At 39.8% G+C, this 27,771-nt stretch overlaps 1 protein-coding gene across 1 annotated transcript in view; it reads left to right on the top strand.

The window, feature by feature from the left end:
* The window catches only part of LOC105279264 (nuclear receptor subfamily 4 group A member 2), a 63,408-nt gene extending 36,713 nt beyond the window's left edge, over nucleotides 1-26,695 (top strand). The window contains exons 2-8 of the mRNA XM_011338921.2: nucleotides 12,715-12,956; nucleotides 15,545-15,786; nucleotides 15,930-16,451; nucleotides 16,870-17,206; nucleotides 17,418-17,726; nucleotides 18,369-18,603; nucleotides 19,388-26,695. Coding sequence (XP_011337223.1) covers nucleotides 12,715-12,956; nucleotides 15,545-15,786; nucleotides 15,930-16,451; nucleotides 16,870-17,206; nucleotides 17,418-17,726; nucleotides 18,369-18,603; nucleotides 19,388-19,644 — 2,144 coding nt within the window. The 3' untranslated portion in view covers nucleotides 19,645-26,695. The remainder of the gene's footprint in view (nucleotides 1-12,714; nucleotides 12,957-15,544; nucleotides 15,787-15,929; nucleotides 16,452-16,869; nucleotides 17,207-17,417; nucleotides 17,727-18,368; nucleotides 18,604-19,387) is intronic.
* The last annotated feature ends 1,076 nt before the right edge of the window (nucleotides 26,696-27,771 follow it).

The following is a 27,771-nucleotide window of genomic DNA, read 5'->3' as shown; positions in this document are numbered from 1 at the left end:
AATATTTGTGATCATTTATTTGCTGATTTACTCGCATCGATGTTCATATTTATCGTATTTGATACTTGGTGTAATGCGATTTTGAGTTTCCTTTCTTCAGTTCTGTCATGTCAACGATTAATTCTCTAACCATATGGTTACCCGAGAAACGAGGGGATTAATCGAGAGTGGTGAAAAAGCGCAACTGCCACGAACTGGCCGGATCACTTTCCGTCTGGCGCAACGAGAGGATCACTTGCTCGCTACGAGAGACGATCCGATCACGAAAAGGAGCCGCGCATCCTGCGAAACGCACATGGTTATGCAAGCGGCCTCGCGAGGCGTTTGGCGAGGCAGGTTCGACCGGTCTTAATTACGAGTGAGCCGCCTGGCGACTTTAAAACTAGTCGGTTTGGTCGTCGGTTCTGTGGTTCTGCATGAAAAAGAATGAAGGACGAGAGGTGCGCGGGGAGGCAGGAAGGGGAGGCGGATTTTAATTAATTATCTAACGCCGGCACGTGTCCGTGCGAGCTACCGGTCCGCGTGAGTGAAAAAGTCTCGTGCGCGTTGATATAACGGCGAGTATATTCGAGTCCGAGGAACGATCCGGTCGATACAGATACGCGGCTGTCGTGGACGGCAACCCAAAGAAATTCGCGCTTAATATGAAACAGAAAACTTGTATAAGTTATTTGTAAATTTGCAGCACGAACGTTTGATACTTTGGAATACGATATACCTACAATTATACCGTTTACTATTTTCATAAATGTTGCTCCACATTGTAATTGTACTGATTTATTTATCCTTTAGTATAAAATATGATTGGGTAATACGATTTGACTGAACGACTGATCGCGTAGTTCATTTGCAATTATTAATAGCGGTTGGTTGATTATAGTGCTTTGAATAGCGTTTCTTCATTGATTTGATTAATTTCCTCGTCACGCAAATTACGTCACTAAAACGCGGAAAATTATTCGCTGATGAGGAGCCGTTAACGAAACTTCAGTCGTCTGTTTACTCTGCACGATGAATTATATAAATACAAATATAAAATAGTTATATAATGTTTATATTTTATCATTAGGTATTAATTTAATTTAATTGCAGATCATATCAATTTTTTTGTGAACTAATCCACTTTCTTCCCAATCTTTTTACTTAATTGTACAATTTTTACTAGAGGAAACGTACAGCTGCATCGCACATAATTGCTCGTCGCTCGACAGATTGTGCATTGACGAAAAAATTTGCTTATAATGAGACACGGTAAACGATCGTAAACTTCCTCAGGTTTTCGAAGGGAGGCGATAATTGCGTTTATTGGCCGCTATTAAGATTCGCGCAACCATCGCAATCATATGCAATATGTTGAGCTGCTGATCATTAATAACCGTCATAATTTTCGTCGTTCAGTCTCTGGCGCAACATATCTCGCGATACGTTTATTACAATTCAATCTCAATTCAATCTTGACGCCACAAATCGTCAAAGAAGACTTCTAATTTACATTTCAATCAAAAGTATAGGGGAAAGTAGAATCTAAACCGCGGTTATCGATGCAAATATTTCAATCACTTAATTTAAAGTAGTAAAATGTTGGTCAAACGCTTCGTGTTAAAGATTAAAGACTAAGTTTTAGCTATTCGCTGAAAAGGATTGAAAACATCAAAACATTCGACTAATATTTTATTATTTTAAATTGAGTGATTGAAATATACGCATTGAAAATCGCGTTTTAGGTTCTATTTACTCATATAATTTTGATCAATTAATTTATTAATTAATTGATTACTAATGAATTTGATTATTTAATTAGTAGAATAGAACTCTTGAATTAATAAAATTGCACATTTTAATTATATACAAAAGCAATCTAATTTAGACTGCGTGAAATAGGAAAAACAAATTTTTCAAATGCGAAACAATTGATTCTTTCCTAGCAAAGATTTTGATAGAAAATCATTACATGAAGAATAGCCAAATTTTGATCTTTGTCAATCACATGATTAAGTACTTATTCGATTAATGGTTTATTTTGATTATCAAAAATAAAATACATCTTAGAGAATTCTTTTGAGGCGACACTTTCTTGGAGTCTGACTACTCGAGCAGGAAAGGCGACACGTGTTACGTTATTTTCGGGAAATCGTGGTATCTTTGGGCGGCGGAGAGCTCGATGCCTGCCGAAGAACTTGCCACCATTGCTCTCGGTGTCGAAAGGGTCCGGTGAATCGATATATGAGGCCGACGAACACGCATGCGAGCATCGGGATGTGGGTGGAGCCGTTTTCTCACGGCCATCTTGCGTTACGCGCCATTCTTTCCGGAACATACACTTTTATCCATCTCCTTTTGGTCTTTTATATGCTCATGTTCGTTTCTCTTTCATGTTCGATTTTTATTAAAGCAACATGCAATTAATTTTAATTCAAAATTTTCTTCATATTTTATTATTAATCTCTGAATTAGAACGCTTTCTTTTCTCTCTCTCTCTCTCTCTTTTTACTTAATTCCGCATGTAAATTTTAATTAACAGAAATTTTACGGCTTCCGATATTTTCTATTTATCTCTTGCATGTCTTGACAAATGTTATTGACAAAGTTGGATCTTTCATAACACATTGTGTACAGGATATATATAGTTGCAATGGCTGGATAGATTTCTATTTACTCTTTCATCTACGGAATGTGCGTGATTACTTTGAAAAAAGAAAAGAATTGCATCGTCTATGTGAGTGTCGTTCTTTAATTCCATGTTAATGTTCATTTGCGAATGATTAAAAGGAAGAAAAGTATAAATCTTATGAGTGCGTTTAAATAGCGATCTATTTAACTGGATATAACTCATGTAAAATTTCGAGGAAACGGAAAGTGAAAAGCGGAGAAATTTATTTACTTACATTGACTGATTACCTCAAATAAAGATAGAAAATTTATCTTTGTATCGACCATGCATTTATGTGAAGATAAAGGATAATTGTACGATAAGAGAGCGTACGCCACGAAATTACATAAACGCGTAAGCGTCGGATTTAATGGCTTTCGGATAACTGAACTGGCAAATCTCTGGTCGGAATAGGAGAAAGTCAATCTATAACCGCTGATATAACGAAGAGTTCGATACATCGCGCGTCCCGTAAGCGGAACCGGATCGCGAAACGCCCGAGAGCGATGTCCGGGAAAAAGGTTCTTGCACGAGTGCTGCTATCGGGACACCCTATGCACCAGGTCCGGGCGAAAGTCCGCCGGTAAATCTCTCACGGCGGAAAATCTCCCGGTGCAACATACGACGGCGAGATTCGGCCGGCGATAAATCGCCGATGAACCGTGAACATGAAAGAGTGGGTTCGACGGGCTCGGGGCGTAAATCACCCGATGCCCGGAGAGAAGCGGGGAAAAAACGATTGCCGTAATCGCACACCTAGGATTTTACGATCGCGACTGAAATTAGGAGTAAACGAGCGGACGGCGGCTGTAAATCCGCGCGCGGATGATTCCCGCTCGAAGCGGAGATTCAACAGCCGTCGAAAAACTTTCGCGCGTTTGGCCCGCTGGTTAACCCCGTTTGGCATAGTTCATCGTGGTGTCTCCTGTTGGAAGTATTTATGGCAATTTGATAGCTCCTCGAAATGTTCCGGGTTATAGCGTACAACCGCACATGATCATCTGTTACGTAGTTTAGAACACTGAGATATGACAGAGGCAATTTGTTACGAAAACATTTTTATTTCTATTTTTCTCTTTCTGCGTTTTATCAGGAAAAATCAAATATATCGACATATATTTACATTATCGATGTATTAGATGTCCTTCATAAGAAAATAATTATAGAAATTTGTGAATCACTTGATGACACTACACAGTATGACAAAGAACTGAATATTAATAAGATTAGCAATAAAGATGAGGCAGTAACGAAGTGAAGAAGGCATCTGAGCATCATATTTTATTTACATATTTATTTTATTATTTAATAAATAAACCAAGATGAGAGGAAATAGCAAATTGAGGAAGTCACCCGATCATTTGCATTTCACGATCCGTTTTCACTCGTCGTCGCGCGATGGATTTCTCCCTTAACGATCTCCGGAAACAATGAATTCTCTGATGGACGACCGATGGCCGATGACGACGACGGCGGCCGTCGATCGTAATCCGCGTTCGCGGGTGTCCATAAATCCTGGGATCCTGTGCAGCAACATTTATAACGCTTGCGCCACCGCTCGCGGCATAATCCAAGTGGTCCATTCAGCATCCCGTTCCCTTCTTCCCTCCTCCACCCACCAGCGATGCACCCCGGGAGTACAGGCGAGCCGCGCGGATGCGACTGCGCCCACGAGACTCCCATCCATCGTCGTGTCGTTCCCTTCTCCTTCGCCCTGGTGTCACGCGTGCCCTCTCTTCCTTACTTTGCGGCGCCTCTCGCGAATGAACACACACATACTTATACACACATGCATGTACACGTGCATGCACGCGATGCACGCCGCGCGGAACGGAGAGCAAAGGAGAGTGCTCCGCGCCGGCCGGAGCTAAGCCGGTCTCACGGTAGTTCTTCGGGGTCAGGGGGCGATATACCTACCTACCTACCTACCTACCTACCTATCGGGCCGGTTGTGCTCGAGCCCGCGTGTCGCAAGCGCCTCTCCGTATCCTTCTTCCATCCTTCTCCTTCTCCGGAGTTACCTTCTTCTCTTTCTCCTCCTACTCGACCCTCTTCTTTCACCTCCACTCTGGCAACGCCACGCTCTAACCCGGCCGCGCGCACGGCTCAGGGAAACCGCAGCAGGCGTGCGCACGACTCGTGCGGATGGGATGCACTAGCGAGATAATGATAAGCAAATGTGCGAAACTCGAGAAACAGAACCAATTTGCATTGTTAGCTGTTTTTATGTGTTTGAAGATATTAAATTTTATTGGCAGAAGGAAATGACGTGTGATAGTTGGCTTCGGAGTGGCGCAAACGTGTCGCATTTTTGGATGCTGAAAAAAGTTGCATCGTTCTATTGCGAATGCGCACTCGAGGGAACGTTTTGTTGCGAGGTCTTTGATTCTCGTATTTCTCGTCAGACACCGATCGCGAGAATACCGTGTAATCAAGCAGTCTATTAATTTAATTACAACCTCAAGCAGACGCGCGAACTGGAGAACATGTAATCGATGAATTTAACTGCAGGCGACGATCAAGAGAGTCGAGTGCCTCCCATTAGATTTAGAAGTAAACGCCATATAAACGGTGGTAATAAGATCTACGATGGGATCACGTGGGCTACTCTCTGGATTCCTTGAATATACATTGAATAATAGCCGGCGATAAAGGTAACAAGCTTGTACCGTCATCCTTAATTCCTTCGGAGAAATGATGATCGACACGCTCGTGAATACGCACGCAGAATCATCGAATATACATGGCGTTCTCTAGTTATGCGACACACCTTTCGTCTATGGATTCTTTGATCAATCTTGAATAATCAATTCTATTTTTCTCTTGCAAAGACATCGAGGGCAAAGACTCCACTTGTCAATTCTGCATTCTCCATATTTAACATTGAAGAGGTATCAAGGCTTTCTTATCGATTTACTTGTCTGAAAGCTGATTTTCATTTTCATAAAGCTGTTATTCATCATTTACGGATTAGAAGCGAGTAATCTTTTGACGTTCTCTTATGGAGAAAAAGTCAACTCCAAATTAGTTAAGAAATAAGTAAGAGATAGCTTGGTAGATGTGCTACGCGTATTCGAGGCGTTACTTCGCGGTAGTAACGCACATTAACATTAATCTCCCGCTAAATTTAATTAAAGTGAAAGTAGCCTGACATCGGAAATTCACACGACTGTCTGACCGACGCGTAGCATCTGGAGACTTTCAAAATAACAAGTATAGGTAAAGAGAGACGATGAGCGTCTATATAATATATAATCGACTCTGTAACTCGAACATGATGCTTGCATGCGCGTAAATTGCACGTAATGCATTTCGGACGCAAACACAGTATGCAAATGCAGGGACTCGGGGAGCGTAGTGTGATATCTCACGGAATTGAATTATTATCGTTCCTGTGATTGATTCATCACTCGCAGGATTATTACTCCTGACACAGATAAGATCCGCTGGCAATTATCATTCTATCAATCTGTGATCAAATTAAGACCTTAAATGGTGATTCTACTGATTTTGTGCTGTGTCATTTATCATCGACCGTGTTTATTGGGGATTGTTCTGACTGCAGAATTCTAGTTTTATAGCCTTTATATAATTCAGAACCTTCAGTTAAAACTGGAGCAATTTTCACCGTAATCATTGCGATCAGAACTGGAGCAATTTCCGTCGTAATCATTTTAATCTTACCAAAATTGAAAGCGTGTTATGCGGTAATTACAATCCTGTTGCCCCGATCGGTGGATATTTTTAGAGTGTAACAGTTTTACGATCTATCAATTCCTGTCATTACGCTCTCACGATTTTAAAGTCGTAAAACGTTAGAAGCTATATTTATAGGAAATTATCGTATTTCGAAACCGCGAGGAAAGAAATAGCGAGAGGTGTTATCGACATTTCTTTCACAGGATCGTTTAGCCGCGCGTCTAAAACGAGAGGTGACTAGTGCCGCGAGGGGCGTAGAGAAGATATTTTCTCGACGGAGACTTTCCTCCGCCGTGGCCGTGTCGCTGTTGCGATCAATGGACTCATCTCGTATGCGGGCACACCTAACGTTCCGCCGCGGTGCGTGCGCGAGCGTGCGTGAGAGAAAGCGGGACCCGATATCAGCGGCCGCCACGGCACATAAACCGCGGCCGCTGGGATATCCTCTCGATTTAAGGCCCCATCGCGTTCGCCCACACGACAGAGGCCAGTCTGCGAGGGACCCCGCGGGCCCGTCTGTCGCGCCAGATGCCGGCGATTATAATTAATCCTTTCACTGCTAAATAAGAGACACTGTCTGCTTTCTGCTACTTTACATTCAGATCTATTCTTCACGAAATTGTGACGGACTGACAAGTGCCTCGGCGATGTCGCACGATATGATGTAATCTGTGCACTTCAGCGAGCTTTAAAGCTTGTCCCAACGTGTGACGTATTATTCCGCTTAATTGTGATCTCTTTGTATGTGAAATGAACAGTATCAGGTTTTCAATAGTATCTCAAACAGTATCTCTTAAATGTGGGAAATTAAAGCAAATCGTATTTTTCCAATCTCTGTTCCATTACCATGGAACATCGATAGCATTGAAGTAGTAGTTAAAATAGAAGCAATGTATCGGGCGCATCGACTGTCGATATTATCTTGCAAAGTATTAATGCAATTTCATTCGAAGTATGAACTATATTTATACATCGGGATGATTGCACTTTCATCGCGATCGCAAGAAGGACGCGCGTTCCGCGCGTGGACACATTTTCCTTATACCAGTCGATAGACACAACGACCGAGAATCGATCGTTAATGACGGAAAAACTGATTATGATCACTGAAGCATGCAAGCTTACGTAGCATTGCCCGGATGATTTGCATAATGGGTGAATCTCGCAGGAGTTGCTCGGTAATCAGCAACAATATGGCCTTTCTCTTCGCCGCGCAACGCGCGGCGCTTAAGATGCGCTCGCGCGGCTCTCAGAAATAATCTGCTCCACGGTAATTTACTAGTTATGGCAACTAGAATCATTGTAAGGATGGAATTATCTCTATAGCTGTATAAACGCGAAACAGAATTATAGCTACGGTCCTCACGGCAACAGCCGATCCTCCCAATTGGCAATCTTCAACATAGCTTCTCTATCTTTTTCCCTTGCATCTTTCCCGCCTTTCTATTCTCTCTATTTTCCTGCCTTTCTACGATATTACGACATGCGGATATAATCTCGTGCTGTGACTAAGGTACATCCAAATCTAGGCGCGCGCGAAACACGTGTTCATACGTCCCAGTGTTTTTTTTATTTCCATTTGTGGACCATCGGAGAAAGTCTAATGCTTAACTCAACATCATAATTTAAATTCATAATTGGTAAGTTTTTTTTGGTTCACATCTGTTTTTTATCGCGCGTGGCACACGCACCAAGTGAAGCGATACGCGCGAAACGCACATACGTCATTTCTTATGCGGGCATTAAAGTCTCCGGAGTGCCTTTAAGATAAGGCAGCGTCGTATGACTGCGTCTTGTTCCAGGAATGCAACGTATTGCAATGACTTTTCGTTCTGCGCAATTAACATACATGCAAAAATTGATTTGTAAATTAAGGCGATAAAATTCATCGGTTTATATTTCGAATCTGTTGTATTTAAATAACAAAACGAGGTAAAAGCTGACTTGACGCTTGATTAATTTTTTGTAACATTATACGCGGAAAAATAATGTTCTCCTTTTATTACATAGCATTAAATTACATAAGCGTCAAGAAGTAAATCTCATTTTCGATGTTTAAGCATTTTTCTATTGCCCTATTTTTCTATTTCCACGGATAAAGCATATTGCATTTCACAGATGATGGATGGTTTTACTTCGCTCGCGATTATTGCGTATCTCAGCATGTCAATTTATCATTACCAACAGATTTGAATTAAACTTGGTTCATGCACGATCATCACATACGCGTCATCACACGTGAGGCAACGCGGAAATCGCTTTCCTACGGGTGTATGCATCTTCGTTTCCATCAGAGATGAATTTGCGTGACGTAAGAAAAAGGTGGAAGGCAAGACCCGGTAAGGAAATGAGAAAGCGGAAGAGGAAAGAGGGAGACGAGATCGATGGACGGAGGACCGGGCCGGTGCACAGAATGGAACCAGCCGAGCGGAGCGAAGAGAGCGAGCGAGCAAGCGAGCGTGCACGTGGTGGCACGTGGAGAGGCGTGGTTCGTGGGAGGGCCGTGCACACCAGACCGCTGCAATCCACTTGGCACACGCTGTCTGGCTGAGCCCTACTCTTTTCCCTCGGCCGTTCGCCACCCTACCCTGCTGTCTCCTCGGTGCCTTCGCGCGTTTACTCGGCCTACGGCGGTGCCGCGCGCGGTTCCTGCCGCCGCGCCGTCCTCGTGTTCTTCCGCGTGCACGTGCACCACCATGCACCTCAGGTGCAGGACCCGATCCGTTATGCGATCCGTGGGCGCGATTCGTCGCTCGCGATAGATAGGCTCCATAACTAAGCCAGAGAGGAAGGAGAAGGCTACTATGTGACTTTGGAAATTTCAAATTACACTTTGGAGTACAAAGGGCTATTTAGGGACCAACCTTCTTGGTCATATTTCTGAAATTTTTAATTTAAATTATGGAATTAATTGATTTATCAAACTGCGACATGTTAATTTGATGAAATCAATGATAAAGTAATTGTAATTTTATATTTTATTTTATGTATGTTATTTTTATATAAAGTTATTAATATAATGCTCTCTCTGTAGTAGTACTGCGTTAGTTAGTACTGCGATTATATTATTACCGAAACTACTACCGCAAATATCACGTTTAGTAGTGTCTTTGAATTTTTTAAAATTAATCATAGTCATGTATGTCGCATGTATGCATATGTGTTATATCCAGTTTCTTTTTACTGCGCCTTTTATAGTATGCACTTGCTCACTTCCACTATACTTCTTGCAGAGGAGATTGCGTGTAATCGCACGTTTCGCCCTTACGCAATCTTAAATTACGGATTTTATGGTATCCCCTCGCGGACGGGCTGTTGAGTGCCGTTTTCGCACGTAAAAATAACCGCGAACGAGGTACACAACGGTGTTCACCCGTAATTAACTGTAACTGTAACGTGCTACGTTACCGGTTGACGTTCTCCTGGTATCGACTAATTTATTGCGTGGCGATAACGACATTGTATTTTATGGCGTCGGGAATGCACAAGCGCATTTTTATTTCGCCGAAGCACGCGACTATCGAGAGACAGGTAACTCCACCGCTAATTGCATCGAGTCGTTGTTTACGATGCAATTAGTAATCGGGCATTCTTGACATCTCTTTGAATCGATCGATTCGCTTTATCTGCCATTGACAAAAGGAAATTGTATTGGGTATGGCTTATATATATATATAGATTATTGGAATTTATAAACGCATTCTCGGCATATTTTCTCTAGATGTGTGTGCCTATTAACGGTGGACTCATTAGATAAATTAATTAGCACTAAATGACAAGTGACGCGTGATTCACGTATATTCTGCAGTGCGCAATGGTCAATTACGCAATAATGGAATTTCATGCGCATTTCCGGCTGGCGGTTAGACGAGAAATCTGCATTTTCCGCATGCTTACATTCCCACAGCACCATACCAACAAATATTTCCGAAACCGGCAATTCCATTGCGACGTAAGACACACATAATACCCATAATCCGAAGATTTATGTTTTCAACGACATGCATCTCTCTGCCTCTCGCGGTAATCACACATTTTCACCTTTCACGAGCCTGGGATAATTAACGGGAATTCCCAAGTCGGATGAAACCGATGCTTCATTGATCGCGAAAGAGGTTGCCGGTTTCTCCCTGCTCGCTTTATTGCGACATTGGGAACAACAATAAATCCGGTTTCTTCTCCCGCGTACGCGCCTTCAATTCGCTCTATTGTGCCTAATCGTCATTTTTTTTTCTACGTTCGCAACACACCCCGTACGAATCGATTGGCGTCACGGTGAAATCGCTTACGAGCGATGCTTCGTGATCGCGGTGGGTGGTCCCTGGCGCGGTGCGATCGTGAAATTAAATCGAATGCGACTTCGGCACCCATGACTATCAACGAGCGGCATCTCGATGGGCGATGCGCCCGGGACTGCGTCCGGCTGTCGTTGCGTATCGGATTACTCGCGCATCGCACCCCTTCCGGTCGACTCGATAAATCATCGATGCTCTCGCGAGCACAGATTCTCTTCCTGTTTGTTTCGTACAATTAGATAAATAGCTTAAGAAATATAAAAACAAGCTATGATCTAAACGATGTAAAGGGAGATGAAATATTAAATATTATAAGCCCTTTTACATCAATCAATCAAAATATATCGTAAAATATAATCCGTTTATTAGCTGAATAAGAATTATTTTCACTTTATTAAAAAAATCTCTCTTCAATTATAATTTGAAAAATACTATTTTATTTTAGTTGACTAAAGAATGTTACTTCTCTTATAAGTAACTTGTATGTAATTTTGAGAAATACAAATTGCAACGCTTAATTCAGGAAATTTCTATAAAATTTCTTCTGCATTTGTAGAATTGCTAATCTCTTAATTACTGGCTCCTAGTTAAATGTTTAATTACTATTAATTATGCGGAGAAAGTTGTGACATCTATCTAGCCTCGATAGGCCGTCTCAGAAGCACCGTCGTTGGTGTGAGAGTGTCTGTCCCTCGATCGTTGGGGGTAATATTGTGCAATAATAATCAGGAAGGGGTGGCACGCGGGTGTTTGTATAGAACGGGGTGGTAGTATTTTAAATGCCAATGATTTCATGTCTCCCCGGGGTATCTGCGACCATCGTATATAGGACGTTCTAGCGGCGTCCAAGCGCTCAGTCGACTCTTCGCCGGGGATCCGCTGATTCATAAGACCCACCGCGAATTTCTTGGTCGAGAGTGAAAGTGATATCGTAAATTTTTTGCGAAATTTTAACGAATGCTGTCGGTCTTGTTTTTATCATTTGTCACTAAATTTTCAGAGTTAGCACGTAAAATTTTGTTATTTTTGTAACTCATTTTGGCAATTCATTATTACGATCTTGTAATCAAGTAATTTTCGGTCGCAGTGGCCTGCAGACATGATCGCTATGGATGACGGACATTCTCAATATCGCAGATACTGTATGTTATACTCTATGTATAGTTAATTTATTATTTCGGGTTTTAAAAGTTTTGTGTTACTGATTTGAGAAGTGAAGGGAACATCTACATTTGGATATTGATTACTTGTGTTTAAATATCATTTAGTATGCGATAATACAATTTATCTCCTTGTCTGCAGATTGGATATCTATTTTTGTTTATATATATATATATATATATATATATAAATATTTAAAAGACTTTAATGAAGCAGATCCATTGGGAAAAAAATATGTTATAAATATATTTTCGTAACAAATGCACTACTGATAGGTATTGTAAAAGTGCTTTTTTTTATCATGACGTCGAAAAATTGACGGTAGATTGATTTAAGCATTGAAAAGTGACCGAGTTGTATTTCATGGCACCGGAAGTGCGTTATGCAACGATGAAATGCTGAAAATCAATATTAACCGCATTCTTGTACCATATAAAAAGTGTCTCTGTGCATCCTCCCGGCGTATCGTTTGAAATTGATACGTCAGAAAGTTTTTCCGCAACGAGAAACGAGGTTGCGGTCCATTTTTGTCTCCTCGCTCATAATGAATGATGTTGTTCTGTATCTCATATTTGCTAACATTTGAAGGTGGACGGTATTGTGCATCAACTAATGTTTGCATTCTTTATTGTTAAAGCTATATATAGTATTAATTAATTGTATATATTTTAATGATATAAAAAAACATTTAAAAAATAACTGACAGTAGTAACAATGAAATAATTTTTCAATTCGGTCTATTATATTATGCCCTATTATATTAAAATATTAAACTAAAAGGAAACTTTTGTAACATTTTTCTTGTTATATATTATATCAAAATTTTTACTTTGTTATAACTTAAATAATGTTTTCTTATTACTTGATAGACAGATGTAATAACCGTGGGTACCTTTTTGGATGTTGCAGGGCAACTGCATTCGCCGAACGGCGACAGCGACAACAGCAACGGTAGCCAGCGTGCGGTGGCTGTTACTCGCAGCGAAGTAGAGCAACAGCAGCAACAGCAGCAACAACCGCATCGCCAACGGCAGCAGCAACGTCAGGCGACCGCTACCGTTCCGGTTCTCGCCTGTACTAATCAATCGTCTATCACCACGACCACGACCGCCTTCACGGTGGCATCAAGCATGCTTCTTTTGCAGACACAGGTTAGCCCCATTTTCTTACTCTCATTTTCTCGTTCCCATTTCCTCACTCTAATTCACTTCGTGATACACTCCATCTTTAGCGATTTGTTGAAATGTGAAAGATACATTTATCCATTATTAATGGGAAGGACGTTAAAGAAAGCACTTGTGACATGAAATAATTATCTTACCGGCAAATAAAGTGGATTCACGTCGTGATGATGACAATCAGCATGCTGAAATGTTGCTCGCGCTACAAAGCTGGTGGTGGTTGCAGCTGTGTCAACTGAACGGATTGGTTAAGCCTTCGCACTCGCATGCCGACGTGATGCAATCCAAGTTGTAATTTTACGTAATAATATTCGTTCGTGTAAACGCTCGTATCTCATCTCATCTCATCTCATCTCTCATAAATAATTCCAAGAAGGTCTTACAAGAAATATGGATGTGTAATGTTTCAAAGTAAGAAAGTAAACCCCATGAACAAGCGTCCGTTGCGCTTCGAGTAATTTATAGTCGATTTGAAAGCGAACTTTTATTATTCTCTTTAATTTATATAATAGTTTGCCTTATTTAAATTTTTTAACATAGCGTGTAAATTGAAGTTGGTTAAATGCCATAGCATCGAGTGCGATTATTGTCTGGCAATGTACTAGGAAACTGTTTCAAAAATAAGATTAGGGCTTTAGATTTATTTGTCTTCCCTTTTTTGATCTTTTTTCGCTTCTTTAAAACATTTAGTATGACGGTAGAACATTTTTCTTTTTGTCTGTATTATTCTTTATCATACATCGCAGTAAAGAAACTAATATTTCGTATCAACTACGTGGCGCATTATTATCAAGATGTCATGCATCTTTTTCTTATCAATAAACACGATTTTTATTGATCCATCGGACTTTCAGATTTCGTGATGATTCTATACTTGGGGCTCTGTACCTCTGTAACAAGATCCAACCTTTTACATTCTTGCGATCGTCATCTACACTTATCACGTGCAATCTGCATTCCGTGTACCCGGATGTTATTTTATTGTACTTGTTTCTCCTTTTTTCCTTCTCTGAGGTTTTCTCTTCTCCATTTCAATTTTTGTCTCCTTCCGTGGAGAAGGATGAAATGATGTTGCGGCCAATTAACTGCTAAAACGGGAATTAGTGGAGCAACGCCAAAGACATTGTCCTGGCGGTTTACGGGGAGAAATAGAGAGAGTGAAGAGGGGCGAGGAGGCTTTTAGCACGCCGTTTAGCAGGCTATTTATTCACCGTCTGGGAGGACGAGGTTTCGATCGCCGGTCCTCGAGGGAGCGATGAGCGAAATGTCAGCCCGAAGCGGAACCGGCACTTGCAAATTGAATATCCACCCTCGACTGCGTCCCCCTTCTTTTCGTGATGCTATCCTTCAGCGGCACCCCCTACCGCAAAATGCAACCACGGCATTTTTGTTTTTCATTATCGGATCTCTGATATTTTATAATTTATGTATATTAAAATTATTAAAACTTTGAAGAATAGATACTATTATTTCAAACATTGGCAGAGATAATGTCATATGCAAAGAGTATATCAAATACAAATTTGTATATCATAAAAATAATTACGTTATACAATTATACTAAACATCTTGTAGAAAATCTTATTAAAAATTATATTCTTAAGTTGAAATTTGAACTAATAGTTTATATTAATTTATTAGATTTCAGTTTTTCTTTGGAAATCAAAGGTATATTAGTTTTGTAAAATTTCACATATCGTTCCGCATATCGCGTTGTAACGAATTATTCATTTCGAAAATCCAAATGAGTGACCATCGTTTGAATAATTCATTGTGTCTCGTAATGCACGTTTCTCGTCGAATCAGTTTTCAAAGTGTATCAACATCGACTACCGTTTATTATTATCCCATTGCCACGCGAATATTTAACTGCAAACTCGTACGGTATAGTGTTTTACCGCCTATCGGCTATCGACTATCAATGATTGGAATGGAAGAGAGAAAGAGAGGAGCAAAGGGGGAGAAAGAGACTCTAAGCCTCTATTGAGCGCTAGCTTATAGACAACACGCGATACGAGCTCGGCTTGTCCAATCCTCTCTCGAACATCCTCCTGCGCACCTCGATTGTACATCGATGTCTCGACGCCGCGGCTAGCAATTGTGGTCGAACAATGTTTCCGCCTTGCAGTTGAGTGCTTCGATTTACCGCTCGCGCGGCTCTCCGGAGACCGTGACGGCTCCGCCAAGGAAAACAGCGGCGTTTAAAGTTAATAATTAATTCTCGTTTTGGTATGTAATTCAAAAACAAAAGATTGGCAAATTGGCATTCATATGTCGATATGGTGTCCAAATTGGCTCACGTCGTTTATGCGACGCAGGTATTTTTTATTTATATATATTCCGTTTATCTTTTTTATTTGTTCTCGAGTCCAGTTATGAAAATTCTTATTATTTATATGTTTTATTACTTAATTATACTTATTATTTTGTATAATTTGTCTGATTTATGTAATTATAAATCATCATCAGTATTTATATCCTATTTATATTTTATTATTATTATTATATATTAAACTTACGGTTTTGTTTATAAATGTGCTCGTCGCTTTTAATTACAGAGCCCCTTCGGATGTAGCAGTTTCGCGGATTTGCTGAGTGCTCCTTATACGGACCCTGCGGATGCCGGAAGCTTGCCCGAAGAGCTGGATCCCTTTCCGGAACTGCAGCTCGGGAATCCGCAAGGCGTGCCTTCGGTCGACGAGTCTGCTCAATCTCAACAGAGTGTACATCATCAACAACCACCGCAACCGCCACCACCACCTACACCTCTACCCGAAGACGTTCAAGCTGATTCTCTTAGGTACGTAGTCAATTCCCAACTCCCGATCTGTCCGAGCATTCCGAGTATTGACGTTGATTTTTTTTATTACTATTATCATTAGTTTATCGAAACTTTTGGATAATTTAACGTATAGATCTGACGCGACATATTTTTGGTTGCAGTCCTACGCCTTTGCCAAGCTTCCAGGAGACCTATACGGTGCAGCGGTTTACCAGACAGGAGCTCCAGGGCCTCGGCATTAAGATGGATGAAGAATGCTACGACAACCCGGTATATTCCTGCACCAGCAGTCACTATCCGACCGAGTACTCGGCCACAGTGTCCTATCACGAGCAACAGCAGCCGCAACAGCAGCACCCACACCATCATCCGCAACATCACCAGCAACAGCAAGCACCGCATCACAGTTACTTCTCTACGGAATCGGCACCTACTCCGGCAACGGCAGTTGCACCGCCTGCAAACAATCGACAAGTCGACGATTCGAATCATCGGATCATGGATTCATCGTACGGAGTAGCTGTTACTGTGCCTATGGTTTATGGAGCACCGCCAGCCATCGCCAGTGTCGCTACACCCGTATCTCCTACAGATCTGTGTCCCAATGTTGACACTAATGTCGTCGTTGGTACCACACGATCGCGAAGGGCGTCACTTCCTACTCAGAGATCAGAGTCGGCAAGGTAAGACCCTACGATGTGAACACTAAAAGTAGTTTCAAGTCTCATTGCTCCTCAAAACTTTTAAATCAAATTCTCTGATATCGCAACACAAAATTTGTTGCCATTATGTTTAAATCTATCAATCTTTAATTGCTTAATTAAATTTATTTAAGGGATGCACAGACAAATGGAGCTCAAATTTAGTATTTCTAATGTAAACAAATAAAATAATTATGTGCAATTTATTTAAATTTGTATAACGTAGATCTTTTGACTTTATCGCAAATCTTGTGGACAACACGAGTTCCATTTCTCACGTTTTCAATTTTATACGTATAATTTTGCATTTCGAGGACACGAGACGCAATAATTTTGGAGAATCTCCATTCTAACTAGCGATGGGTTATAGATCAATGCGCGTCCTGTGTCGTGTTAACAGTAGTGGGAGCACGGAGTCCCCGAAGCCGCGCGGCAGCGGCAGCGGTGGCACCGCGAGTTCCACCGTCAGTTCACCGTCGCCCGGAAGTGGCACCAGCGGCGAACGCGCACCCCCGAGTCCGAGCCAGCTTTGCGCTGTGTGCGGCGACACCGCGGCCTGTCAGCATTACGGCGTGCGTACCTGCGAGGGTTGCAAGGGTTTCTTCAAGAGGACTGTGCAGAAGGGCTCCAAATACGTGTGCTTGGCTGAGCGAGCTTGCCCGGTAGACAAGCGTCGAAGAAACCGTTGCCAGTTTTGCCGATTCCAAAAGTGCCTGATGGTCGGCATGGTGAAAGAAGTAAGTAAGAGATTGATAAATTATAAAATTATAAAATATAAAAAATTTATGCTACTTAATCGAAAAGTACAAAAAGTAGAGTACAATGTTTTAGATCATTAAATTGAATTCGATGATATTAATATATATACATTTTTCAATATTTAAAAAATAAAAAATAGCGTAAGACATGAAGTAAAATAATTACAATAATGTTTAATTTGTCGGATAGGTCGTTAGGACAGATTCTCTGAAAGGTCGACGAGGCAGATTGCCTTCCAAACCCAAATCACCGCAAGAATCTCCACCAAGTCCGCCGGTCTCTTTGATCACTGCTCTGGTCCGCGCCCATCTGGACACAACGCCTGATAAGGCGAGCCTTGATTACTCACAGTATCGACAACCACGACCAGGCGATCCTCCGATCACCGAAGCCGACAAAATTCAACAATTCTACAATCTGTTGACAACCTCAATCGATGTTATCCGAAATTTTGCCGACAAAATCCCCGGTTTCACGGATTTAGTGCGGGAAGACCAGGTGAGCGGTCTACTTAACAATCCAAAGATAAATAAGATAAAATTCAAGAAACAAACACATTAGGAAATTAGGAAATTGAAAAACAATTTAAGGAAAAGCTGAATTTAAAAATTTTCATATAAAATCTGGGAAATTTGAAGTTCACGTGTTCACATTGCCAATTCTTTCTTGTTCTTCCCAATCTCTTTTGTCGTTGAGATGCACGCCGTCCTTTACAGCCGTTATATCGTCGGTCAGGTATCGACTTCCGGGCGATATCCATTGGGAACTAGTGGTTATAGAGATCGATAGCTCATACATTTTCTAAAAGGTCAATCTTGACGAGCTTTCGACGCTTCGGCCGCTTGGCTGACTGGTAGACTGCTTGGTCGAATAGTACCACTATAGTATAGAATCCCTCTACTATTATACTCATATTATCAGTATGGTATCATAGAAGTTAATTGATTAATATATCACTACTTTTTGCCGTCTTGGATTGGTTATTTGTTGCCTAAATAAAATGTTTACAATTGCAAATAACATAAATACATACATACATACATAAGACTGCTTATTCTCTAACACAGTTAGTTCGTACTTCATTGATATAATATATTTCTACGATAATAATAACAATTTCGCAATATGATCTGTTTCCAGGAACTGCTCTTCCAATCGGCCAGTCTGGAACTGTTCGTGCTCAGGTTGGCGTACCGCACGAACCCGGATGACACGAAGTTAGTATTCTGTAATGGCGTTGTTCTCGCGCTGGAACAGTGCCAGCGCAGTTTCGGCGATTGGCTGCACAGCATCCTTGACTTCTGCAAGGCTCTTCACTTCCTGGAAGTCGATATCAGCGCCTTCGCCTGTCTGTGCGCTCTCACCCTCGTCACTGGTGAGTAATTAGTTATAGCTCATCCGAGTGATCCTTTCACTCTACATCATAGTTGCACAATTAAATGAATTGTCGCATTCGTTAATCGGTATTGCTGTAAATCATTGTACAATGATCAGTAATCGTCATTATTGGAACTTCGTAATTTTGTCGCTTGATTGCCTTAACGGCACTTTCGATCTTTCTTCACTCCGTTTACGCCGCCTGCATTCTGGTTATACCATGGTCTATCTACGGGATAAATAATTAATCCGTCGAAACAATTAGTTATTGATGTTCCGACGAAAAGAACGACGATATTCCTCGTTTTGCACGCGATCCGCTGGTAACTGGACGCGCAGGTGTGCGGCTTACATGCGCATTCAATCGCAGTCTCCATAGCCACGAATAGTGTCGAAGGTTGCGTGACTAATATTATTGCAGTTTAATTGACTTATTAATGTCTGTTGATCTCGATCGGGAATTAAAGCTATTTAATTAAATCAAATAATAAAATCTTAGATCAATCTTGGCAAATTGTTTGAAAAATAAATTTTAATTTTTATTGTCCAAAAATAGAAAGGGAAAGAAATTTTGAGATTGAACTTCCGAGAAAATTATAATGTAATGTTTAATCCACACGTTATTTCAATATTGGCGTCATGATGTTCTTTATTAAATGTTAATCACGCGTATTATTTAAATTATTACAATTTAATAAAATTCAAGTGGCAATTCATGAAATTGGATCACTCCACAAATATACGAAGGAAACTAGCTCACATTCGTTCTTTCAAACTTTCAGAGAGGTACGGACTGAAGGAGCCGCAGCGCATGGAGCAGCTGCAAATGAAAATCATCTCGTCTCTGCGCGATCACGTGACCTACAACGCCGAGGCGCAGAGGAAGTCGCAGTACCTGTCCTACTTACTGGGGAAGCTACCGGAGTTGAGGAGCCTCTCGGTCCAAGGTCTCCAACGGATCTTCTACCTGAAGCTGGAGGACTTGGTGCCGGCGCCACCGTTGATCGAGACGATGTTCGTCGGTAGCCTGCCCTTCTAAACCCAAGTCGAGCAGCCTAGGGCTCGTCAGTACATAGAACAATTACTTTCTCAGTCCCGGTTGCGGTTGCGTTACCTTCGTTCTGATTGGATCCTTCTCTTAGTTCGTATTACGCGTAGCTTTACTCTCTTCTTGCGTGTATACCTCGCGCGGGAACGTAACCCGCGGGTACGTTCAGCCCTCGACGACGCCCTGGTGATACCTTCTCGCACTCCGCGAGAAGCACTCTGAACGGCTCGTCGAGCAGGAAGAGAAGCGAAGAGAGCCGTTACTGGATCGTGATCGATCGTACGCGGATGCTGTCCGTGCGATTCGATGCGAACGCTAATCTTATGGGAAAGTATGTGTGAATGTGAGAGGACGAATGATTGCGTGTGTGCATGGGCGCGTGAATAAACCACCGTGTGCGTGTCACATGCGTGAGTGCAAGCGTACAAAGCGCTTGGGCGGTCTCTGCGTGCGCGACGTGTCGGGTGGCGGGTTGTCGAACGTCGTCCGTCGTTCTAGTAGTAAGTATTATCGCCGTAGCTGAAGCTACTGCTGTTGCTGTTGCTGTCGCTGGCGAAAGGGAAGGTTGACGCGAGCAAGGAGCGGATACAAGGCGGGCCGCGGCGGTTTCGGTACTCTTCCTTCTTCTAGCCGTGGCGGATTTCGTGCGGACTTGGGTGGACAGGAGGGGCTCCCTCTCTCGCGCGTGCCATCCGCGTGATGAACGCGAACTTTTCTCACTTTTCTACCTAGTTTGTACGAGGTCTCTCCGTTCGCGTGCTCGCGCTCGGCTCGCCTCGTCGCTCATGACGGGCGACGCGGGCGACCCGCCACTTCTCGAACATGCGTAATATCTTTGGCAATACCTTGCCCGTCGCGGGGAAACGCATCGGCGATTCGCAACATATCAGAGCAAGGGCAGGAAGAGCGGACTTGACGCTCTCCCGTCTTGACAGTAGACATAGGATGTGACTATTTCGGTCGCGCTCGCGACGGCCGGACGATGCCGAGTGCAGACGCATCGGTTGTCTACGAAGGAACCGATGCTACTCTGTGTTATATTAAACTAGGTATATCCTTTCGTATTTATCTAATTGCTTTACATTGTGGCCATATCTTTGCTAATGATGCGTGCTTTCTTGGGTTCTCCGGATGGGAACTGGAATATACGAAGCGAAAATCGTGAATTCACGTGCATTCAACAGCTGCAACGGATCACACCACGCATCTTTGGGGTATCTACGTTAGGGGAAAGTGAATTTAGGGGTGGCACTACATATATACATATGTGTATATCATTTTATGAGTTTAAACTGTAGAAAGATTGAGAATTCTACTCTACTAGATATATTTTAATTGTAGAATACTTTTATAGACACTTTTTACACGTTTTGCATGAATTTTTAAAGAGATTAACGAGAATCCAGCAAATTTTTCAGATGTTTAATTACAAGTTGTTGATACCTGCTATAGATATTTTTACATGCATTTTTTACACGCAACTAGGCACAAATCCAAAAGTAACTTTAAACTACACCGTTTATAAAATATTAGCTAGAGAGAATAGGAAAGACTTGACGCATTTTTTAACTCAATTCCATACATATTTTGATATCGACAGAACAGAATGGCACTTGCTTAAAAATGGGGGTTTCAGTTTGCCACTCAGTTGGGCTCAATCTCACCACGGAGAATCTTCACATATCCCACAGAGATTTCGCGCGGTTCGCGGTTTTTTCCTCCTGCTACGCACTCGCAAATCAAACTCGGCATCGTCAGCGCCATTGCCAGAGCGTTGTCCGAGGCGCGTGGTCGATACCGATCGACCCTTTACCACTACTCTTGCGTTTATGTGATTTTAGAGAGCTAAGGCGAACAACTACGGGCTCGCCTCGTCCGATGTGGCGAGAGAGCAGAGAGTTAATAATCCAGTGCGACGGCGAGGCGGGCCCGGCTTAAAGTTACCTATTATTACGTATTATGACATTTACTTTTAATCAAACTAACGTAGAGTGTCCTATTTATATACGTATAACGCGCCGCTACTATACTACTTAACTATTACAACTACTACTTTACTATATCGTTATACTTACTATTACTCATTGATAGCGTTACTATTCTATGGCGTTACTACCACTATTACCACTGTTACCAGCGCTACCTTTTACTACCACTTTGTGTTACCATTATCTCACTACAATAAGCTTCACCGTCGTTGCCGCCATCGTCGTCGTCATCGTCGTCGATATCGTCGTTTAAAGCGTCCTTCATCGCACCAGTGCCCTTCGATCGACGCGACGGACAGAGGATGCTGGTCAAGCCTTTTCAAGTAGGCGTCCTCCGCGCCGACGGGATCACTACAGTTGACACGCATCTCCGTTTTTTCGATGTATATCTTGATATTTTAAGCACGTTCAAATACCGTAAAATCGACTAAGATTCGTTGCGACTGATTCTGCATGGAAATAAAAATGGATCTCATGGTTGTTTACTCTTGAGCTGAATACGGAAATCGAATTCTTGAATTATTTTCTCGAATACATCTTATCTGCCTCCGAAATTGTTTAAAACTATGGAGAATTTTTTTCTTATTATTTCAATCACTTATTTCTACTTCTTTTGTGACTTTGAATGTTCATAAGAGTTTCATTTCTCTCTATACAAATGTTATAAGATTCATGAAAATAAGGATAATTGCGTAAAGAGAACTAGCTTTCATCTGTACGGTTATTTCGATTGTGATTACTCCTTTATATTTTATTAGATAATCCTGAGATCTGTTTTTGTTCTAGCATAATCTTACAATAACCACCGTCGCTATCGCAACGTGATCCGAATTCCAACAGGCATTGTCCTCACACCGTGATTCATACCATACAAACAAACATGCATACATACACAGACACATACATACACATATATACATGAAACTGCATTAATTACCTATATGTGCACAATAGATAATGATAATTACATGTGTATATGTTAATCTAAAGTCGTGTTTATCCGCAAATGTTTGACGCTTTGCGCGAAAGAAGCGGAATCGATGTTGGACGAGATTCCGCTTTCATAAGCTTTTTACAATTGTAATTCCTCAAATTAATGTCTTTTGATATTTTGTTTCGCAATTGTTCTCGTAATATTCTCGATATGCAATGTTATACATGGCAAAGTACATGGAGGAAGACAAGCGTTCAATTTTGTCTCTGGAAACGGAAGTTATTTATATTTTTTACAATTCTTAGTTTTTGGAATATATCGAAATCTTTTTCGCAAATTTTCTTGTTCATTAAAAATTAATATTTTACTTTTAATATTAATATCAATATTAGTATTTGCTAATAATTATTAGCAATTATTATAATTAATAAAGAAACGGATTAACTAAGAATTTATCATAATGTTTGCAGATTTGTAACAAAATATTATTCTTAGTCACTCAGATTTATATTTGATCTTGGCAATTACACGTATAAAAATGTTACTGATAAAATTTTACTAATGGCAGTCGTCGTAAAATAATACTTTGTGAAATTTTTATTTAGCATTCTGCAGCAATATATTTAACATGTGTATTGGAAAATCTATTCAAAATATCTTATATAAATGGAATGTGTTATAAATCATAATATATATTTATCGCACATGGCAAATAGAATTGATACTGCACGACAGTTCTTATACCATATGTGTAGGATCACGTGCTATACAAGTTATCATATAAATGATAAACGGCTAATGCTCCAATACCTTCTTAACAAAGAACTTTATTCATTCCGTTTCCAGCGTACAAAATTTGATAGAGTCACAAAACAATGGATAATTTGTCAAATTTTTTAATAAAAAATAGCGTGCTTTTGTCTTTCCATGTACCGGATTCGTTAACACGTCCACATTTGCGGATGGATACGCATGCAAGTGTTCAAAAGACAAAATGCCCGGTAAGAATGCAAGGTAAAACAGGATCCGAGGGTGCAAAGGCATTGGCAACCCTTGCGATCAAAATTAGAATAACGCGGACGAGAATGTCGATTCCATTCAATTTGTTCGAGAATCGTGCAAAGAACATAAAATTTCGGAAGCGCTCGTCCCCATGAGGATAACAGATTGACACTGTAAAAATTGATAGCAATAAGACAAGAAAGTTAAAATATCAGATTTCGTGCCAATGCACTGTCAGGATATTTTGGATTAACAAAAGAGAAGTAAAGTTTTTACGGAAGAATTTAGGACTTCCAAAAACAAGTAATTTTTGAGAACATATAAAGATTCTTAGCATAATTATGAGAGATTATAACAGGTACTCCTAGACATATAGAAACAATATTAATCGTTGAGCTTGAAATATTTACTTAAAATTAAAAAATAATGTCTTGGTATAAATATAAATGTTTTGGTCCGTCCGTCGTTGCAAAGATAGATATTTGATAATGATCTTGAGTGAATTGGGAGAACAATTTCGGGAGATAATATTAATTGAAAACAAAAATGTAATTTTGTATTGATAATAGAATCAGGCAGTTGGCATTGGCACTGGTCTGCAGCCAATATAACAAAATCGTTTTACATGTTTGTAACAAGTATTTTAGTGCGATCTTTGAGAACGAGCGCTTCGCCTGAGATCCGCCTTACCTTCATATCAGTTTTCATCTTTGAACGGAATTCTCGAACATAGGGAATAATTTTTTTATCGAATAAAGTGTTGAGTCCAGAGGAGATTTCGGGAGAGGAATTATCGATCGGAAGAAAGTCGAGTTCGGAATTTTATTCGGAGGGCACGACTATAACGAGAAAACCCCGAATGTTCCGGTATCCAAGTGGGAGACGGTTCAAGTTCTGGGTGACATATTTTTGTTCCTATATATTTTTCCTTAACGAGAGTTCGCGTGTGGAAGAAAAGCGCGAGACTAACGTCTTCCGCTCCTGATCGTAGAAAATCGTCCCTGGACGCAGCGCTGCGGTGAATTATTTTTTACGCGAAAATAAGGAGAACAGGCGAAAGAAGGAAACGCGAAAAGGAGAAAGAGGAGGAATAAAAGAGCAAGATTGGATCGTTCGGGCGTGAACAGTGAAATCGTCTTGACGACGAAACGAAACGAGATCGTCCTGACATTTGTTGTTTAAACCGATTATCTGTCATTTTGCTGTAACGAAATACCAGTCAATTCCGTTAGGTGTAAATCTCTATCCCCTTTTCCCCGTTTCATCAATGTATACAATAAATGTTCAATCAACAGATTATTTAATTCTCTCCGAAGTTTTGTTAATAAATTATTTATCGATCGACATCGCAATTGAGTTCATTCAGGGTATATTTATTTTCTGGTAAAGCAGCGGACGTTCGTGTACAGAGTGCTCCGCCATGAAAACTGTACGGAAATTAATGGTTCTTCGTCAAAATGACGGAAAGGTAATCACTATGTTTGAAAACATATGCCTTATAATTATAGATTTTATAACATCTCTTCTAAATCTCTAAAATTTTAAGATTCTCTAAATTTTATTTTTTTTAATTTTGCGATTAAGTTTTTATATTGCTATTTCTCAACCGAAATTTCTCTTTTCTCATTATTTTGAAAAAGAACTAATTTTGAAATTTAAGCAACTTTAAGTGTTTAAGTTACAATAATTTTTAGACAGTTTAGACAAACAGATGACAGCAATCTGCTTTCTATGATTATTGTCAAATGCAATATCTGTTTCTTCTCTATCAAAATAAAATTTACAATCGATTTTCTCATTTTGACTAAGATATGGATAATGCATTCGGAACTTTTTTTATAAACATTCTTCTTACTAGCTTCTTACGATATGTTTTGTAAACAAATGCAATCTACAATTCATGATATTATATTTAAATCTTCAATTTCGAATTCAATAAACGTTATCATCTAATAAATATTGTGCTTTAGCAAAAAGAGCAAATTTACATGTGAGAAATATTAATGGTTACATTTAAAAGAATTATATTTTTTTTATCGATTTTCAGTCTTAATTTACTTTGTCATATGAACGTCCGCATGCTCGGCCAAGACAATCGCATTTATAAATGTACGACAAATGTTTAAGGCGTTTAACACACATATGCACCTTGAAGGTTGAGCGTTGCACCGAAAATAAATCCACAAACAAGCACCTCTACACAGCCAGAGAAACAATGCGAATAGCAGCCAACAAACGTAGGTACGTCTATGTAGGCACTGTAAGACCATTCAGACTAAAAAGCACTGAATCTTTCCTCTCCTTTCCTTTTTTACATATATTATGCTATTTTATGCGATGCAGACTTTATGCGAGAATTATGAATTTATGCAAAATGAAATGGGGAAAGTCAAAGTATTAAATGACAGAAATGTCGAGTCGAAAATAATTGCACTTGAAATTAATTGCACCGAGAGATCGTGTGATCTCACTGTGTAATTATGCAATGCGTGAGAGATAAAGAAAGCGAGAGATGAAGAGAAATATGCAGCAGGTGTAATTTTAGTGGCTGAGACAACAGGAAGGTCGTGAGAAGAAAAAACTCGACGTCGATCGCTAATCTTTTCATCAACGACAGTCGATCGTAGGGGTGATGCGTAACATAATATCATGATATGTCACTGTGTAATACCGTATTTCAATATTGATATACACACGTACGTGCACACACACACGCGCGCGCACATTCATGAAACCTTCTTTCCGGCCTGATTCGTTGTTAATTCTTGCGCCGAGCCACAACACAGTTCCCTCTCGCTTGGAATAATATACATATATAAATAAATATAAATATATACATATATAAATACAAATATATAAAATGAATATATTATAAATAAATAAATAAATATATATATACATAGAAATATATATATATATATATATATATAAAGATATACTTTCGATATATATGACGAAGAGGTAGTTCAAAGGCAAGACGTGGAAGAAAAAAATTATAACGATTATATTTTATAAATAAAAAAATTGACATGTGATATAGATGGTAAGGCACGCGAGAATGCGTTGCATTACGAAAGCAAATGTATTCTGTATATCGTTTCATTAAATCTACTAAAACGACTGGTTGGCTCGTTTCTCATTTATTTTTCCCTTTATAAATATCCTTTTTCCTTCTGTCACTTTCCTTATATCCCGTAATTTACTAAATTTAATTTAATTTAATTTAATAAATGATCACAAATGATACTCCTCGTTTAATCAAGAGAATTATTCGAAAATAAAACTGACAGATACTTTGGATAATGCAATTTAAAAATGATATTTTCCATGCTTTCCGCAAATATTGCTACAAATACAATATATTGCAAAGAATTTAAATTTTTAAGATTTCCTTTTTACACACACACAGATATGTATATATAGAGATAAAGAGTAAATGCATCTCTATTTTCATTAAATATATTTTCAATTTTAGATAGGCTTTCAATATGAAATTTATTAATAATAAACTATAACTTGTGAGCAGAAATAAAAGTTATGAAAAGTTCAAAGAATTGCACTGTGAAAAAATGAACCTTGTACGATGAAATAATGGTTGTGGCCAATAAGTGATTGTTGCATTACAATTTAATTATAGCTGCGCGTGCGCACACGCACACGCACACACTTCAATTATATAGTTTCATTTTTTAATTTGTTAGTTACATAAATATTTTGTCACCAATGTTCCTATATATATAAAATTACATTTAATTACTATTATTTATTTCTTATGTGAAGAGAGACAATAAAGAAGTCAGAAAAAGATTTTATGATACAGAAAGAATTTAAGATAGATTAATCATAATTTACCTAAGACTTTATATAAGACGTAATAACTTAATTAAGCCATTAAGTATACTTCGGTAGCTTATGATAATGATGCGTCAACATTTTATATAAATATACGTCAATTTATATATAATGCAATAAATTTGTATATTTTATCTCCACAAATAAAAAATATTAAATTGATGGAAATGTCGCAGATAACTATAGAATATGAAAGGGCAGCAAGTAGACCAACATTTTCTGATTCTGTAGTACCTTGTCAAACGTTATCAAGTCTTACCAGGCTTCGATGGAGTTTACTGCGACCTCGAGTCTTATCAAATCATCAGTCTCACCAACTTCCCAAGTTTTCTTTTCATTTCG

This window comes from Ooceraea biroi, chromosome 7 (genome assembly GCF_003672135.1).
Source record: "Ooceraea biroi isolate clonal line C1 chromosome 7, Obir_v5.4, whole genome shotgun sequence".
Lineage (NCBI taxonomy): Eukaryota > Metazoa > Arthropoda > Insecta > Hymenoptera > Formicidae > Ooceraea > Ooceraea biroi.
This window is presented reverse-complemented; position numbering and strand designations above follow the sequence as displayed.